This window comes from Pteronotus mesoamericanus, unplaced genomic scaffold (assembly GCF_021234165.1).
Source record: "Pteronotus mesoamericanus isolate MK-2021 breed Mesoamerican mustached bat unplaced genomic scaffold, CSHL_Meso_final scaffold_1186, whole genome shotgun sequence".
Lineage (NCBI taxonomy): Eukaryota > Metazoa > Chordata > Mammalia > Chiroptera > Mormoopidae > Pteronotus > Pteronotus mesoamericanus.
Window position 1 is genome coordinate 12,447,784 of NW_026555302.1, and position 16,932 is coordinate 12,464,715.

A 16,932-nucleotide genomic window follows, 5' to 3' on the forward strand; every position below is an offset into this window, starting at 1 on the left:
TAAGCAGATAAATACGTGGCTGCACGAAATGGTTCTCAGATGCCTTCAATTTGTAGATGACCTGGCTTTCTTTGTTTTAAGAATTCTCTCTTTTTATAACCAGAATAACATTTTAAGTTATTTTCCAGGAACTCTAGGGTGTCAGGCATCAATTTATTGAAATATTATGTAGTTTATTTATTGGCAATAACATTCAATTATAACACCCAAAGGGCACAAGATGCCAATTAAGTATATATTATAATATTTAAATGTTCAGTGTGGGAAAATAAGAATGTGTGGTCACTGGGAGCTATAAGTCCATGAACTGCAACAAGGATCTTGAAATGCAGGTAGTATGGAAGGGAGCAAGGGAAGGGACAAAGAGGAGGAAGAAGAAGAAAAGGAGATGTATTAGCTTGGGCTGCATTGCAATAACAAATAGACATTGTCATGTGATGATTTGTCAGAATAGAACTCTATTTCTGTCATCTAACACTCAAAGGTGTTTCCAGGACAGCAACAGTTGCAGCTTTGCTTTCTGTAGTCACCTTTCAGGGTCCCAGGTTGTCTGCCACTTTTCTGCCTTTAACACGTGGCTCCCAAAGTGGACCAGAGGTTGTTAGATCAGTCGGGCAGGTGCAGGAAATGAGGAAGAGTTCCAATGCGAGCCAGGGCCAGGGCTGAGGTGGTCAAGTGCCACTTCTGCTTGCATCCCATTGGCCAGAAATGAGTCACAAGACCACATCTCACTGTCGGGGATGCTGGGCAACGAAGTGTACCTGTGCGCTCAGAGGGAGAGTAAACAGGCTTTGTCTGAATGCTCATTCTCTCTTCCACGAGAATGGGGAACGGAGTCAGTATGGCGTTAATTGAAGTATTAGCAGCCAACATTTATAAGAAAAAAGTAGTTAATGCCAATTGAGATGGAAAACAATTTACAGTTAAAAGTGATTTTGCTCTTCCTCCTTGCTCTGTTGCATCTGTGCTATCTTTGTCTGCCATCATTGCATTTCCTTCTTCTCCTTCTTCTGGGCAGAAGAGGTCCCCTCTACTCAATCCACACAGTTTTGGTGAGGACGCCCCTGGCAAAAGAGAATAGAGCTTTAACTTAGCCTGGGCCCCAAAGAAAGCGTGGTCGGTGCTAATGGCTGACATGCAGGTAGTTTATATGGGTAATGAGCCCACGCAAGAGGAACGAGGAGCCAGGGGAATAATGAGGTGAAAAGGGGAAGCCCACTCGAGGATGTGGTACCATGGCAGACACCCCGCTGTGGGGACTGTGGTGTTGTGCCTGTAGATGGGACTGGGGAGCCCCTATCCGTTGGTTCGCTGAGGTTCTGTCTGTAAGGCTGGCGGAAATAGCCTGAGGACTGAGCGCTGCAATAGTGACTAGAGTCAGAGGTGGGGACAAGAGGAGTGGCATTTGTGCTGAAGTGGTGCCTGACACGGGCAGGCAGCCCTGGCCTGGCTGCTCAGCACCCCTCCACCCACAGGGCACAGTGCCTGGGCACAGGTGTGCACCAGCCAGGCCAGGATGCTGGCGTTCCCTCTCAGCGCCGCTGTCGCAGGAGCTTGTTTCTCAGCTCCTTCCAAAGCCGAGCGGATGTCAGTGTGTGTGGAGAAAACCTGCCGGTAGACGCAAGGGGCCGGCAGAGCACCTGCCGGTGCCAGGGCTCGCCTCCGGCACCTGAGGTCCCTGAGCTGCGCCGATCCAATGCTCCTCCTCTCGTGCTGTGGCCTCCCTCCTGCCCATCTAATGCGCCCCCCAATTAAACCATCTCAACCCGATTTGAGTTGTGTTGCTGCCGGTTGCCACTGAAATGTACCTGGCCCCATGGAAATACAGAACTTGCTAGATAAAAGTGGAGTGGTAGCTATCATTGGCCTTTATATCCACAATGAGGTGACTGGAGGTGTTTTGTGGGTCGGGGGGATCTCAGCCCAGTGCCAGATCACCAGGCTCTGAGGGTCAGATGGTAGCAAACTCCGTGAAATGTGAAAGGATTTCCCCTTCTCAAGCAAAGGCAAGAGCTTTGAGACCCAGTGGGACGTGCTGGGGCTTAAGGGGACCTAGAGAGATGACTGCAAGCCTCCTTTCTGAGCCCCTTCTCATGCTCCCTGCTGTGCCTCTCCCCCCAGGCCTGACGTCTGGCATTCAGCCCTCATCTACCGTAAGTCACAATATACTGAAATACAGCCTGCGATTGGGGGCAGGTGAACTCCGCTCAAAACTCTTTGGTCACCGTGCCCCAGGCAGGAGGCTAGAGGAAGCCGTTACGCTGGGCCCCTCGGCAGAGGCCGCCCTGTGAGTCCCGCTTCTAAGAGAAAAGTGGGGCCAGATACAATCCGGTCCAAGAAGTATGACTCGGCAGGATTTCTGGCGCTGGATTCTGGCTAACAGGGCCGCCGAGCCAGGTCCTCGAGGAGGCGTGTGCCCTCGTGCCCCGAGCGGCCAGTCAGGGCCTGGGTGACAGTCCTGGTGACAGTCAGCAGAGCTTCATCCATGCATTTGTGTCTAAATCAAGTTAGCAAACTGCTAAGTGAGTTATATCCTACCCTCCTCCCTCAATGAATATGCCTTCATAAGAATCTGAAAAGTCAGCTTGACACTGGGAATTCTCAGGCTATTTGGAGTTCCTGTGCAGAACAGGGCAGTGCAGGAGGGGCCGGCCTAGCCCTCCAGGATCTCAGCCCCGCCCCCAAGCCTGTGGCCTGCACGCTTCTCGCCCAACGCCACTCTACACCAGCGGTGCATGCACAGGAGGCGGCCACATCACGCATAGGTCCATTTACATCTCTGGCCCCCACAAACAGTGGCCTCTGGAAGAGAGGTCTGTGCGGGTCCCTCAAGTGGGCTCCAGATCATTTGGATAGGAAACCCCAAGTCCCAAGGACCTGAAAGACCATCTGCTATGAGGGGCGCAAGTTCCAGGAAGGCATACCCCGCTGGTCCCGCGGACCCTTTGCCCAGGGGAGGGGCCCAGTCAAAGGCGTGGGGGGAGGGACCCAGGGCAGGGCATGCGCACCTTGCCTGAGCTGAGGGTGTTGGCCTCATGCCAGGCTCTGGGACTCCCCCCCTAGAGCGGCTCTGGGACCAGGAGTGCTTTGCCGTGTTCAGTGGGCAACCCTTATGTCCTTTCAACGAAGCCCCTAGTGACTGAAACCAGTTTGACAGGTCTCTGCCGCCTGCAACTGAAAGAATCCCTATTAATAAGCTTTCAATGGCCAAAGTCTGGGGCAAGTGGTCCGTAGTCAGCGCTTCCATTTTAAAGTGCTAATTCTCACCATCACTGCCTATCACTGACCTTGTCCCCCCAGCACTCAGGCAGACCGTACTGTAGAAAGTCATGAGTCTGATGGCCTGTCCTCTGTCCCCAGCTATTGGTCTACTCTACAGCGTCCGAGTATATCCAACTTGCCCTTCTTTTTGAAACCTTCTCTCATGTTAACTCTGGGATAACGGACGAGACATCCGTCCTCCTCGGTTTCAAACGGCCCCCTGTCAATGGCCTGTGGCTGCCCCGTTCCCAGCTGCAGGTGTCCTTCCAACTCCAGTCTTCCTCCCTGGGCGGAAACTGCATCCGAAAGCCACTCACCAGAGTCATTACCTGAGTCACAATGACGCTTACTCTTCCGGAAGAACTCATACCCTCTCAGCGTCCCCCCCTTAAAGATGGACCCGATTTCTAGCTTCCTCCCTAACCTTGGTTCCGAGCCTGACGTCCATATCTTCGCTCACTGGCTATTTCCAATTTGGTTTTCCAGTTCAGTAATACATCTAAGACTGAAATGATCATCCCCTGTAACTGGGTCTCTCCTCTTTTTGCTGATTTTCTTTAGTTTTGTCAGTGACTCATTCTCCTAGGCCCCAGGTTCCAAACCAGTGGTGCCCTGGATTCTGTCCTCCTTTTCCTGCCACGAAGTCTTAGTGGTCCTTTCTTTGCAAGATGCTTCCTACTCATCCTTTGTTTTCAGAGCCCCTTCTATGTTCTTCTGCTTCCAGTTCCTGTTCTGATCTAATTTATCTTCATTCTATGACCGCAGTAGTTCTACTAAAATTATTTTTTGCATGACTTTTTTTTTCCTGCTCAGTAATTTTCAGTGTATCACTATGGCCTAAGGAAAAGTCCACACTTCTTGGTCTGACACCTAGTTCCTGCAAGATGAAGCCTCTACCTTAATTTCCATTGCTTTTGTCCACTCTGCTTCAAAATGAGCTCTTTGTCCCATCAGCCATGGTTCCCAAACACAAACTCTCCATTCCTGTATCTCTGCCTTCTTCCCTTCTTCTCCACTTTCCCACTTGAAGGCCACCCCCACCTCTTCCCCCTCCCTGACCCCGGCCGATGAAGATCCAGTCCCTGTGCCCACACCAGCCCGCAGTGCTACCTTCCTCATCTGCACCTGTCTGTGGTATTTGTTGAACACGTTTACTGTCTCGAGCTGTGGCCTGCATTTGTTCATGCCAGAGTTGCCTTTCAACAGACTTTGGTTGGTGTGAAAGCAGAATCCAAGCCTCTCACTTTGGATTTTCCATTCTCTGCATTCTCACACACCCAGTGCTATGCATGATGAGATGCTTCAGAGATTTTACTTTGTTATTTCTTTGCTCTGAACTCTGTTTTGCCATATGATACTGGTATTGTGGAGGATAAAGACATTGGTGGAAGACAACTAAACACGCGTGAGTTTCTCTCTGCCCCTCCCCATCACACTAAAAAGTGTGACCCCTTCCTCTATCCACTGTCTTTGCTTTTGAGGAATGGTAGATTATTTTCCTTTTTAGGAAACAGTATTACATTCTGATAAAAAGTCCTCTTGTCTACAAATCTCTCTCACCTTCACTTTTCTCTGAACGTAATTTTAGATCCTGGCAGATCTGTTTTTGAAGTTCAAAGAGCAAAAAATCAGCAGACTCAACTGCATATAAGAAAAGACAACATGTGGTAATCCTTCTTTCTTTTTATTGAAAAGGAATCATTTCTATTCTAGCGCAAACAATGTATATTTTACATCATAAAGCAAGATATAATTTACATATTACATTTCTTATGAGATCTTTATACCCTAAAAAGTCATTCCCTTTTTTATTCGGTCACTTCTTCTGGTTCCATTTAACCTGCAATGTACCCCAGAAATCAGCATCTTGTTTGGGAGGGACTGGGGACACACACAGACCGATTGTATGCTGCTTCATCTGCGTGTAACGATGGTGAGGGACAGGGGTTTGCCTTTGAACTCTGTGGCCCTGAGGCCCTCTGTTGACACCTAGCTCAGGAGCCAGAAGGCTACTCCTCCAAATCATACATGAAACTTCTGCTTATATCAAGTCAGCAATAAATGAGCAACACTGAGTGCTTATACCACGGGCATACTTCTTGATCAAGTGCTTAGATAATGAAAGCTTGTGTTGTACATTCCCCTACAATGCCAGCTCCTCCGGGCACCCAGCACTGGCTCCTCCACAGTCTTCCCAGGCATTCTTGCCGAGGCCGTGGATAAAACTGCCCAGCTCCACCTACCACTGGGGCTATGGGTTCAGGCTTTTCTGTTCACCACTGAAATGGATGTCAGGATAGAAGCTTTAGATCACTTTGGTTCGCATGACCCTCTATCTCTTGACTCCCTCTTCTAAGGCTGCACGCCCCCTATAAAAAATTTTTTCCTGTGTGATTCCTGTTCCCTGCACTATAATACAAAGCCTCTTTAGTTGTTCTGCCAGGCCCTAAACTCCAAAAGTTCACCAGCTTCTTGGATTGCACTGATTTTGCAAAGAACATTTTAACCTGTGAGGATGCACCGTTCCTTTGAACCTCAATGATTTACAGCAGATAATGGGACAAAAGAATTAGTCTGGGGACCCTTTGGGAAGCGTGTTATGTGTGTTGTTCAGACAGCCTGCATGAACCGTTCAGTAAGAAATGTTTGAACAGCAGGTGAAAAGAACAGGGAGTCAGTTGGCAAGAGCAAAATGGGCTTCCTTCTTGTTACAGAAAAAAGTACAGAATCAACATTCAAAATACATTTTCAGGTTGATGGCTGTTTGACTGAAAAAAATACTACCGTTAACTCGATCTACTATGCCAAGGCAAATGACAAATACGTGCTCAAAGTGCATCTTTAACCCCAGGTTCCTTGCCTGTCACTCAAAGTTGACATATTGGCCAAAATCGATCTCAAGTTTTTTAATCTAACTAAGATAACTAAAATTATTAGAACCAATCTGGTCAGGATGAAGATATTAAGTTGAAAATGTGTCTGCTCTGTGTATCTTAAATTATTCTTTAGAAATCACAGATGATGTGATTTCTGAGAGGCCTGTAAATATAAACCTATTTCTCATTTCCAAATGCGAAAGTTCTAAGTATTTACAGCAAGGTAGCATTTCCTTGCTAGAAAACAAGGCTTCCAGGTACCGTATCCTTCCATTAGCCTTGAATACTTTCATAGATCCCCTTCCTCCCATGGCTACAAAGTGCTGGACATGCAGAGAGTACAGGAAAGAATGAAGAAGCAAATGAATAGGGCCTCACAACACCCCTGTGAGGTAGGTAAGCATTGTTAAACCCATTTTACAAAAAGGTAAACTGAGGCACCGCATGGTAATATGATTTGGTCAAGTCCACCTGACAAGTTACAAAAGCACAGCTGGAAATTAAGAGAAAGAAACAAAGAGAGGTCAGCCCTGGCTCCCAGCCCTGGCCACCACACTGTATTTCAAAAAAGTAGAAAATAAAAAGAGCCCATAATTGCCTTTTTTGAAATGTAGATAACCCTTTAAGTATTCCACTTCAACATGTGTCTTTCAGATTCCTGTTGAGTAGGAAAAGGGCAGCCACCAAACGGCAGCGTTCCCTCCCCCTCTACGTGCAGGACTGGCCAGGACAGAGGGGCGTGGCACCCAAGTTCAGGCAGCCAGCTCGGGGGCGCGCTTGCAGCCTCACTTCGCTCCCAGCTTACTGAAAGCCCTACTGCGAACAGGAGACCTGTTCTTGAAGAGCTGCCCTGGCCATTGCTCTGTGGCCTTCAGGAGAGTTCTGTGCAGAAGAAGAAAGGAAACAAGATCCCCGATCGACCGTCTCATCGCTGTAGAGCTAGTGACGGTGGAGACGGTGTGAAAGTCACGTTCTGTTGTGTGTGAGAGCCTGTAAACTCAAGCTTGCAAGAATATTTTATATAGATATATAATATATAAATATGTACAGCATATATATAAGTGTGTGCCCGATGACCCTAGGGCACCAAGGGTTAGGGCACGCCTTTCACGACTCGTCTTTGTTTTCTGAGAGACATTTCTCTCCCTCATTCAAATGAAAAATATTCCTTGTAGCAAATAGCCCATGACAGCAACCCTTTCAAAAGCAACAAATATCATTAACTGAAGATGGCTGATTGCTAGGATGGGGGTGAAAGTGATGTGATTGATAGCTTAGAGCGTACACCTAGAGATTCGGTCTAGAGCTTATTGCTTAGAATCGGCCAGACAGGCCAGTGACGAGATGATGTGCACAGTTGCTTTTTCCTCCACAGCAGCTGCCGGGAAAAACCTTCCCATAACCAACAGAGATGGAGACAGGGAGGAAGGAATCGTGTCTGGCACAGATTCTTTAGAGAGACTTTGGTTTTTCAGAAGTTCCTAGAGCTTCTCTGTACAGGGGGCTGGGAAGGAGGGCGGCTTAAGGCACTGAGGTTTAAACACACCAGAGAGGAGGCTGTAGGCAATTACTCGGAATATATATATATATATGTATGATTTCTTGGGCTGCTGTAGACTTTTTAAAAACCCATACAACCATGGGGGTGGGCGGGCTGAACCCAACTGAAGAAGCTCGGAGTATATGAAGCAAAGCACGGATAGAAGGAAGGACAAAATGAACATGCCCAGGAACAAGTGGCGCTGGACTCCCAGGGGAGGAGGAGCATGTGTTAACTAATTTTCATTTGTCTCCTCGCCTGCTCTTCTCTGCCATGGTCCCAATATTTTAGTTCTGTTTTTTGGTTTGTTTGTTTTTACTTTTTTTTTTCCAGCAGATGAAGAAATGACAGAACAGGATAGGTGTCTTATGGTTTTTTGGATTTCTTCTTAGGCCTGTTTAATTATTTTTTTCCTCAGTTGACTGTTGGCACCTGGTTCCTCTGTAAACTATATTCCTTGGCCTTCAGTCTCAGGTTGGCAATGCTGTTGGCCATGTTGATGCCCTGTGCAGGGCTATTGTTGGCACATGTGGCAGAATAAGTAGCCATGGCACTGTAGGGACAAAGGAGAGAGCAGGGAGAATAACAGGCATTAGTTTCATGAAGCTGCAAGTCTGTGCCCCAGGGGGGTGCGGCTCTCAGGATGGGGGCCGGCAGGGCAGGCAGGGCCTAGGTGACCTCTGAGGTCCCTCACAGCCCCAGGTGTCCATTTGTCTAGGGCTCTTGGGAAAAGGTGGCCATGTTTTGAAGAGCAGGGGAAAGCAGGGGAGAGTGGGCCGAGGGGTGGGCTTGGGAGAGGCATTCTCTGTGTCGGATACAGTGAGTCATGATTTATTTCTGGGGGGAAAGGAGAAAGCTGCTTATGTGGAATAGCAGGTGTATGATCAGCTGACCAATTAAAACTGTGCAGTCCCTCTTCCTGCCTCCATCCCTGGCCTGCGGGAGCCACGAGGGAGAAGAAGCAGCGTTTGAAAACAGGCATTTTGCCATTCTCGCTCTAGGAAGCTGACTTCCATTCTAACACATTTTAGATGATCGATAAATACCGTCTTAAATACTGTGCTTAGTGGATCAGTTCAACAGCCCAAGATAACCTCTCTGCCGCTCTTGATTCCCTGGTTGGTAGCACTGAGCGTCGCCAAATCCAGAGGTTCCCATCCCAACTGGCCTTGATCTGCTAACTTCCCAAAAGGACTTGAGTAGCTCTGGGTGCTGCCTTTTGGGTCAGTTACTTTGGAAATGTTTCAGTCTCTGGGATAAACTAGCAAAGGTTTTGGTTTCAGGATTCCTGGCCTGTTTCTCACTGTCCATATTGGTGAGAAAAACCTGGAGTTTTGTGTGTTGTTGTTGGAGATTGTAATTAAGACCTAGGAATACCGCCGGGAAGAAATTTGTAATTGGTGGTTTTCTGTTACTTGCATCCATATATTTTTTTAAAGGAAAAAGTAATGGTTTCTGAGACTTGGATGCAAATTATTCATTACTTTATATAAACAGTTACAAGGGAAATCATTTTAATTAAGTGAAAATGTTTCTAGTTGTTTCTAAGATTAGCAAAATCCCTTTCAACTGAGATAGACTTACAAAGGGAATGACGCATGCTCTTCCATGGCCTGCGTGCCAATGCAATTTTGTCAGCCGCACAGGAGTTTGTGGTTCTGGGGATCGGGTGACAGACCAGAAAGGGAGAAAACTAACGCTACTGTACACGTAAAGCGACTGTATCATTAATACTTATTTGGGACACCGCAGCGTCAGACTTGTAGTCAAGGCCCTCAGCAGCCTATTTCAGTTCAGTTACTAGCAATTAACTCAGCAAAATTAGCTTGAAGAAATATAATGAGTCCCAGATCACTTGATCTTTCCAGGAATACGCATTCTTAATTTAAAATCTTATAGCACTGGGGGTGTGTGTGTGTGTGTGTGTGTGTGTGTGTATGTATCTTAAAGCAGAAGGAAGAAGACTCAGAAGGGCTGTAAAAGGTTCTTAAGTCCTTGTATTGCATCATTGCCTGCTTCATTCTTACTCATCTAAGGACTGGTGATCTTAACTATCTACGCAAAGTTAGGTTCCCCGATAGCTCCCTGTGCTTTTCCTTTTAGCACTTATTTTCATTCCTCAACTGTAAGCTCCACAGATCTGACACCACATCTGCCCTATTCACCTCTGTCTCCCTGGGTAGAGTTAACTTCCTGTCCACCACACACTTGGCATTTAATAATGTATTTAATGAATAGATAAGTAACTGAGAAATATGTACAAGAAGTATGATTAAACTGATTCCAGCTCCATGTCACTTTTCTCTGTCATCCCACTGTGAGTAATGATTTCTAAAAATATTTCACCAATATGCTTTTATTCTTAGGAACGATTCCTGCCTGTTAATTTTGCTGACTTAACAGAATGTACAAAATCAGAAAGGGTATGGCAAAAACAGGGGCAGGTGATTGCATAGCCTTAAACCCATCAACAATTGCTTTTAACATAAAAAAAAATTGAACAAATATGAATGAAAGTTAGACTTACAGAATAGACTATTGCTTCTACCACTGTCTACCAAAGACAGAGGCAGAAAAAGAGATCCCAGTTAAGGTAGATTTCAATTAGGAGTGAGAGAAATGACCAGAACAAGCCATTAAAATGGAACAAGTTCTTTTTTTCTTTACAGTATACCAAGAAATTTCATTTGTTTTCTAAACTCACATACTCTAATAATCACTTAATTCCTATATGAATTGCACACTTCCATTCGAGAACCTGCCAGAAATATGTGCGAATCCGTAAGTCTTCTACTCAAGGAAGTTCTAGGATACACTAAAATCTAAGTTTTCAAAGTAATCAAAGATGTAAGTTGGTAAGAAAAGAGATCACTGGATTTGGGAAATGCACCTACGTCACAGATCACAAAATGGACCAAATCAGGCTCTCGCAGCCAGGTCTCGGTGAGAGGGTGAAGCCCAGAGCGTGGACACAGAGCCATTGAAATGCACAGGAGAGAGGCTGGAGTTGCGAGTTGTCTGCCTTATTTGTCAAGTACCGAGAATGAAATTGGACAGCTTCCTAAAACAGAAGACTAAAACTTCTGGCAAGAGCACTATAAAACTGAAATCACTGCAGTTGCAGTTTCAGTTTGATCTTTCACGGAACCATTGTTGCTGGAGTTTCTACGCAGTTTACGAATATCACCTGCCATTCTAGTCTGAAGACTGAGCATGGTAACGCGTGTCTTGAAAGCACTGAAATCCTCTCTTTAACGTGGGCCAGATAATCACACTCTGAATGAGAAAAACGCTGCTCCACTTCCCCCTCACAACCACATTGGTGGCTGTCAACGTTCTGTCTTGCACAGGAGGTCACATTTTCGTGGAGGTTACTTTCCCTCAAGCGGCAGCTGGTTAGCAGAGTTGAGGACAGCCCCCTGTCCGCTTGTGCGGCAGGCTATTGTCAGGGCGCCACCGGCTGAGTGAGACCTCAAACTAGTGGGGCCACAGCGTATAAAAGGGGTTGATGTTCATGAGTGAGGTTTGCAGTTTGCTTGGAGCTTGGCAAATGACACCATTTTCCCTTGATACATGTTCAGGAAAGTTAGAAACTTTCAAAAATTGATCTAACCTATTCCAGTATTGCATAGCCATAAGAAGTCAACTAAGAAAGTCTGAAGTCGCAGCCTCTTAACAAATGCTTCAAATATCTAACTGTACAAGTAGATACTGCTGCGAGATTTTGTGCACATACTAAAGAATCACAAATTGGTTTTCCCTGAGTACTTGGACGTGGTTTTAGTTTCTCAACTTGAACTAGAAGCACCAGGTAGGCAAGCAGGGAGCAGTCCATTGATGCGCTGGTGACAAGCAGGACTTGTCAGTGAGTGGGTCCTCCGAGCGCGGTTTTGTCATGCTTTAAAAGCGGCATGAGGAGTGAGATGGAGGGGACCCGCTTGCAAAAGGACAACAGGTGCCACAGAGCCTTGAGCGGCTGCCAGTCAGACTGCTCCCAACCACCTGTTTTCCCTGTCGTCAAAGCTGATGCCCTGTGGTAGGCAAAGAAACGACACCCTGACTTGCCTCCTCACAGGACAGAAGCCAAGGAGGGCAGCAGGCTGATTGCGGCTGAACTCATAGGACCATTCTAACCTGTAAAGTGGCCACAGCTTCCTCTGCAGGGTTAAGCCTACTGGGACAAACAGCTGAGGTGGAAACTCATGACGTGCCTGGATTAAGCACAGGACCACGGCAAGGGCCTGCTGCCCAGCACCCAGAGAACCCGCCCCTGGTCTCAGCTTCAGGAGTCAGGAGCACGTACTCCTCTAACAGGATGTGCCAACACTTCCATTTAGTTTTTAAGAATGTCAAATTCTTTGTGTCCACCACCAAGAGACTCTGTTGCCGAATAAAGTGCACTGAAGAATTAGAGGTGAAAAAGAAGCGCTCATATCCCTTATGTCCGCTCCGCAAATCTACCCAACGCCTCGCAGCGAGCGGACCCATGGAAGTGAGAGCGAACGTTTCCCATCCCCTTATTTGGGGCTGCCAAACAGAGGGACTCAGCCCTACATAGCCGTGTGCTAACCACCAGCGGGGGCAGAGTTCTGTTTTCACTGGGGACAAACCATTTTTGACGATTTCAACCTACTCTGAAAGGTTGTCGTGAGAAAGAATGTGTTACAATGGCTGCCACACACCAAGAAGGTATGGGAAATATGATACATGATATGGTTTCACAGCCAGGAATCTGCCCCTGGCTGATCCCCCTGAGTGTTAGTCCCATGAGTCACAAAACAATCAAGGACAATGGGGGGAACAATAACACCAGACTTGGTTTTCAACTCTAATCATGTTGTTCTATTAGGCCCTTTTGGACAAACGGTGGCAAGATTCCCCCACCCAAGACAGATCTGTTAGCCCAAGACGCCTGTGTGCTTTCTGAGATCTAGCATTTCCCAGCTCAGGATTGTCCTGAAGGCTAAGGAGCTGGAGGTGTTCACAACTCTGTCTGTGACATGTGGGCATTGGGGATTGTCTCGTAGTTTTGTTCATTTGTCAGTGCAGGAACAACAGAGATATACTTGCTCCATCTAAGAAAATTCAGTATGAGTTTTCCTAGGGAAATTTACTGTTAGAGAGGGACCCCCCTAGATCCTCGTGGAAGTGATCTTTTGTGAGTCAAATAACCACTTTTAAAATTCAGGATTTTAAAATTAAAAAAATGACTTTTAAAAATGTATATTCAGCTCTTAAAGTAGACACACTTGGACGCTATTTCGTTGGTAAGCCTTCAGCTTGCACTGGGTGTTCAGGGACCCTTTTGCCATTTTTAACTTTTCTTTCTGGGGTGTTCTGTCTGGAGCCTTGCATCCATCCATTGTCTCAATGATTTTCCTACATCCTTTTTGAAATGCACATTGCTTACCTATCCGTTCCAAAGCCCTGGGGAGACAGTTAATAGGAGAACTTTAGCAGCTCAATCTTAGAGACAAGGTTATGTAATAAATAGATGCTCCAACTGGCCTGAGGACAAACACGTAGCTCTCCCGACCTCTGCCCCGCACCCCTGCAGTCACATAAAGCCTTGCTATGCCATGTATGTCCCAGGCGTCCACAGCACGGCATCCCTGAGCATGCGTTAGAGCCGCAGAGGCCAGGCCTGCGTTGTAGCGCGGGCCTTGGTGATCCTCACAGCTCATAACTTTTGAGGAACCCTGCTCTAGGCTTTCAGTGCTCCCTTAGCTAGGGCCGCATTTCCTTGCAGCTCCGGTCGGTTCCCAAAGGGACTCCCCACTTGAGGACCTCCCTGCTTTCATTTCTAGGACTGCGAGCCCCACTTTCTGAAAGGCTTATTTCCCACGTAAGCCCTGCCCGCAGCCACCCTCCTCCCCTCTGACAAGTTACCTTTGCAGTGTCTTCTGTTAGAATCCGTTATGAAGCCCCTCGTGTAAACAACATCTTGGGAGGGACGAGGATCTAGTTTTGAAAGCGTGAAAGGGAGAAATGAGCCAAGTGCGTTCAGCAGGTGTCCGTGACCACGACCCAAGGTGGGGGGTGGAGGAGGAGGAGGGGAGAGGAGGGAGACTGTGGACAGGGATGGCCGGCTTCCCTCTCACTTGTCATGAGTTCTCCTCGAAGCCCAGCCCCCCAGCTGGGCCCTGCAGACCTGGGCTGCCAGGCCAGGCCGCTCTGTGCCCCTCGCAGGAGGGGTGTCTCTGGGGAAAGGCGCTAGACGGCCGCCTTGACAACAGTCCAAGGTCCAGGACCTGGGTCCTCGGTGCCGGCCCAGGGGCCAAGCACTGCAAGATAGCGAGTCTTGGTGATTCTGGTGCTGGGTGGCTTTTCACCTAAGGAACAGTTCTGAGCTCCACAGCTGGCGTGTGTGCCAAAAACAAGCTTTCTTCAACTGGCTGCAGGGAGATAATGGAGACACCTGCCGGGACGGGGCCCCTGAAGGGGGGATGCTTTGCTCCTTCTGGGAACCCAGTTCCCTGCCTGACATCATCACCTCTGACAAGCTCAAGGGACCGAACAAGGCCATGACGTGCTAAAAATAGTGTGAATCCTATGTCCCAGTTTGCCAGGGATGATCCCAGTTTAATGCCTGTTTTTCTAGTGTTAATAGCATTCTCCTTTCACACTCCAAAGTGTCCCAGTTTGGATGATAAATTCTACAACCACCACTCTAGACCCAGAAAAAAATACGTTGACTATTTCCCATCCCGTGATCCCGACCGTAAGCATGCAATGGCTTTGAGTCTTGGTTTTTTCCTCTCTTTTCAAGGGAAAAGCCATGGAAGTCAGCAAACTACCCTGCCTGACAAAACTGTCCACTTGCCATCTTGGGTGGCGTGGCCCAGCCTCATCTGTCTTCCCCAGGGGATGGACATCCACATACCTCAGAAGGTGGGCCTTAGCTGCAGGCATGCCCCAACCCATCGGGGACAGACCCCGCTCTAAAGGGCATGTTTCCATAGGTTCCCAGTCTTCTCCTTCCCACTATTTTCAGTATAATGTCAGGTTTCATTTAAACAAAATTATGGCCAGCTGTCCTCACACGCTGGACAGGGGTCCCGGGCACTGGGTCTGGCTGTGCCCACTGAAGGCTTAGCCTTGGGCGAGTGCTCAGCCTCTTCTCTGGAGCCACAGCAAGGACAGAGCTAGCCCACAGGATCGTTCCAAGGGGTGACCAAGAGGTACCTTTTAATGAATGTCCCAGGTGGGGTGACTAGCTTGGCATAACAGTACCATCAGAAGGAGCGAGGGAATTTTCCATAACGCGAAAGCTCTATCATTTCCTTTGCTTTTCATCACTTGTTTCTCTGGTATAGTTCCTTAACAAGACTTACATTTCCTACCAAGCTTCAGAATGTATAATCATAAAATATTTTGGGTCTAAACATAGCAGAAAAATCTCCAAGTAACAGAATAGCTTTTTGCCACTTTTAGAAATTAATCAAAATAGAAACACTTCAGTCAACATTGGGTCAAAAACATTATTATTGATTAAATTACTGCTTTAAACCATCATTTTTTCTACTTATATCTGGAGATTAACTTACTCTTCATACAGAATATGAACAATCACATTCTATGAACTTTTTAATGAATTATTTTTTACAAACTCTGTATCTAAGAGAGAAATGATATAAAAGTATACCATGAAATGAGCAAAAAGTACTAGGTTATATAATTTTAAGTGAAAAGAGCAGAATACAAAATAATATGTACACTAGGTCTACACTATATAAAATATTGAACTCTAATTGCAAAAGTAAGCAAACTAGTTATGTCAAGATGGTGGAATTATGAGTATTTTAAAAATGTATCTAATATCTCTACATAATCTTTCAAATTAAAATAGAACATTTCCCAAAAAGGCACAGATAAGTTGCATGTTAATAATGTCAGTGAGATGCCCATATATGTAACACATATGGTACTGGCCCCGGGGCTTGAATTTCTGCCCAGGTCCAGGCATCTAACTGATAGAAATTCAGGATGGATCTCGTCCTCTCTCACGCCAGGGACTGCCCTCAGCCTCTCTCTGGTACAGACCACGGGACAGCCACCTGGATTGTTTACAGCGGGTGTGAAAAGTTCCTACCTAGGACTTGGGCAGGAGAGGGAGCAAGCATTCCTGGTTGTGACCAGATTCAAACCAGAGACTTGAAATGTCAAGCTTGGAACCGCAGCCATTTCCCAAGCCACTTAGCGGGTCTCTGAGCTATGGATATATATCAGAAAAACAAAGCCGTCTTCCACGTATTTAAAATACTAGAGCAGGTGATTTCACAATGGTCTTCAAAATGTGTCTTTAGTAAATTCTATGGGAGAGGAGTCTACATTTTAAATGGGACACAAAGATACGACTCATCTTTTGAAATCAGCAAGGCAGACCATGTCTGAGAGCAAGAAGAATTTCCAGTTTCCTATGCAGGAGGTCTCAATGCACAAAGACCAAGTGATTCAGCCTAATTGCACAATGAGGGATTGAAAAGAGATTTCTAAATGCATTTACAGTGCTTCTTTCAAGGAACTGATTTGGGACAGAGAGAACATTTAGGTGAGGCCTTTTGCTTTGATTAGAGCCATCAACTTTTGAAAAATGTTTGTATTTCACCAACTTGGCCTTTTACCCCAGGAGTTCAGCGTGGACTGGGGGGGGTAATCTCCTGTAATTAATTTAAAACATCTCCTTAAACCATTAGTTAGCTTTAACAATAAAAAGGTAACCAAAGCATAATAAACAAATTTGTAAATAGTTTTTTCTCCACTGCCATCAGCCAGAGGTGGCCCTGATCTGGTTTCTGAGAGAACCCAGGTTCAGGTTCAAAGAAAGGCGCCTGCACTGATGACCACGTGCTGGGCCCTTGCGGCTCATCTTCCCTCTGGCATTAGCCTGGAGCTTTGAACAGTGCAGTAAATGGGGCTTTAGAGCCTCTCCAAGACATTGACATAGTACTCTGTTATTTGCTTCTTTAAAAATATTTACCTTTTTAATATAAAAGCTTAGTGTACATTATACATTGTTTTTATACTTTAGAAAAGCCCACGCAAACAAACTGATCCCGAAAGGACCTCAGATAAGTAAATAAGAATTAGCAATAGACTAGGAAGCTTGGGATAAGACTTCCCACCTACTAACAAAAAACTGTGGCTATCAAAACAATCTTTGATTTTCTTTCCTTCTCTCTCTCTTCCTTCCCTCCCTCCCTCCCTCCCCCCCTTCCTTCCTTCCTTCCTTAGTTCCTTCCTTCCTTCCTTTTT

At 46.5% G+C, this 16,932-nt stretch overlaps 1 protein-coding gene across 4 annotated transcripts in view; it reads right to left on the reverse strand.

The window, feature by feature from the left end:
• Nucleotides 1-729: 729 nt before the first annotated feature.
• The window catches only part of PRRX1 (paired related homeobox 1), a 72,504-nt gene continuing 56,301 nt past the window's right edge, over nt 730-16,932 (reverse strand). The window contains exons 4-5 of one of the 4 annotated variants that reach the window (XM_054587787.1): nt 13,567-13,638; nt 730-1,064 (exon numbers count right to left, since the gene is read on the reverse strand). In XM_054587787.1, the coding sequence (XP_054443762.1) occupies nt 13,584-13,638 (55 nt within the window). In that variant the 3' untranslated portion in view covers nt 730-1,064; nt 13,567-13,583. Of the gene's footprint in view, nt 1,065-4,950; nt 8,231-13,566; nt 13,639-16,932 lie in introns of those variants that run through there. The other 3 variants (XM_054587788.1, XM_054587789.1, XM_054587790.1) reach the window with 3 other exon arrangements.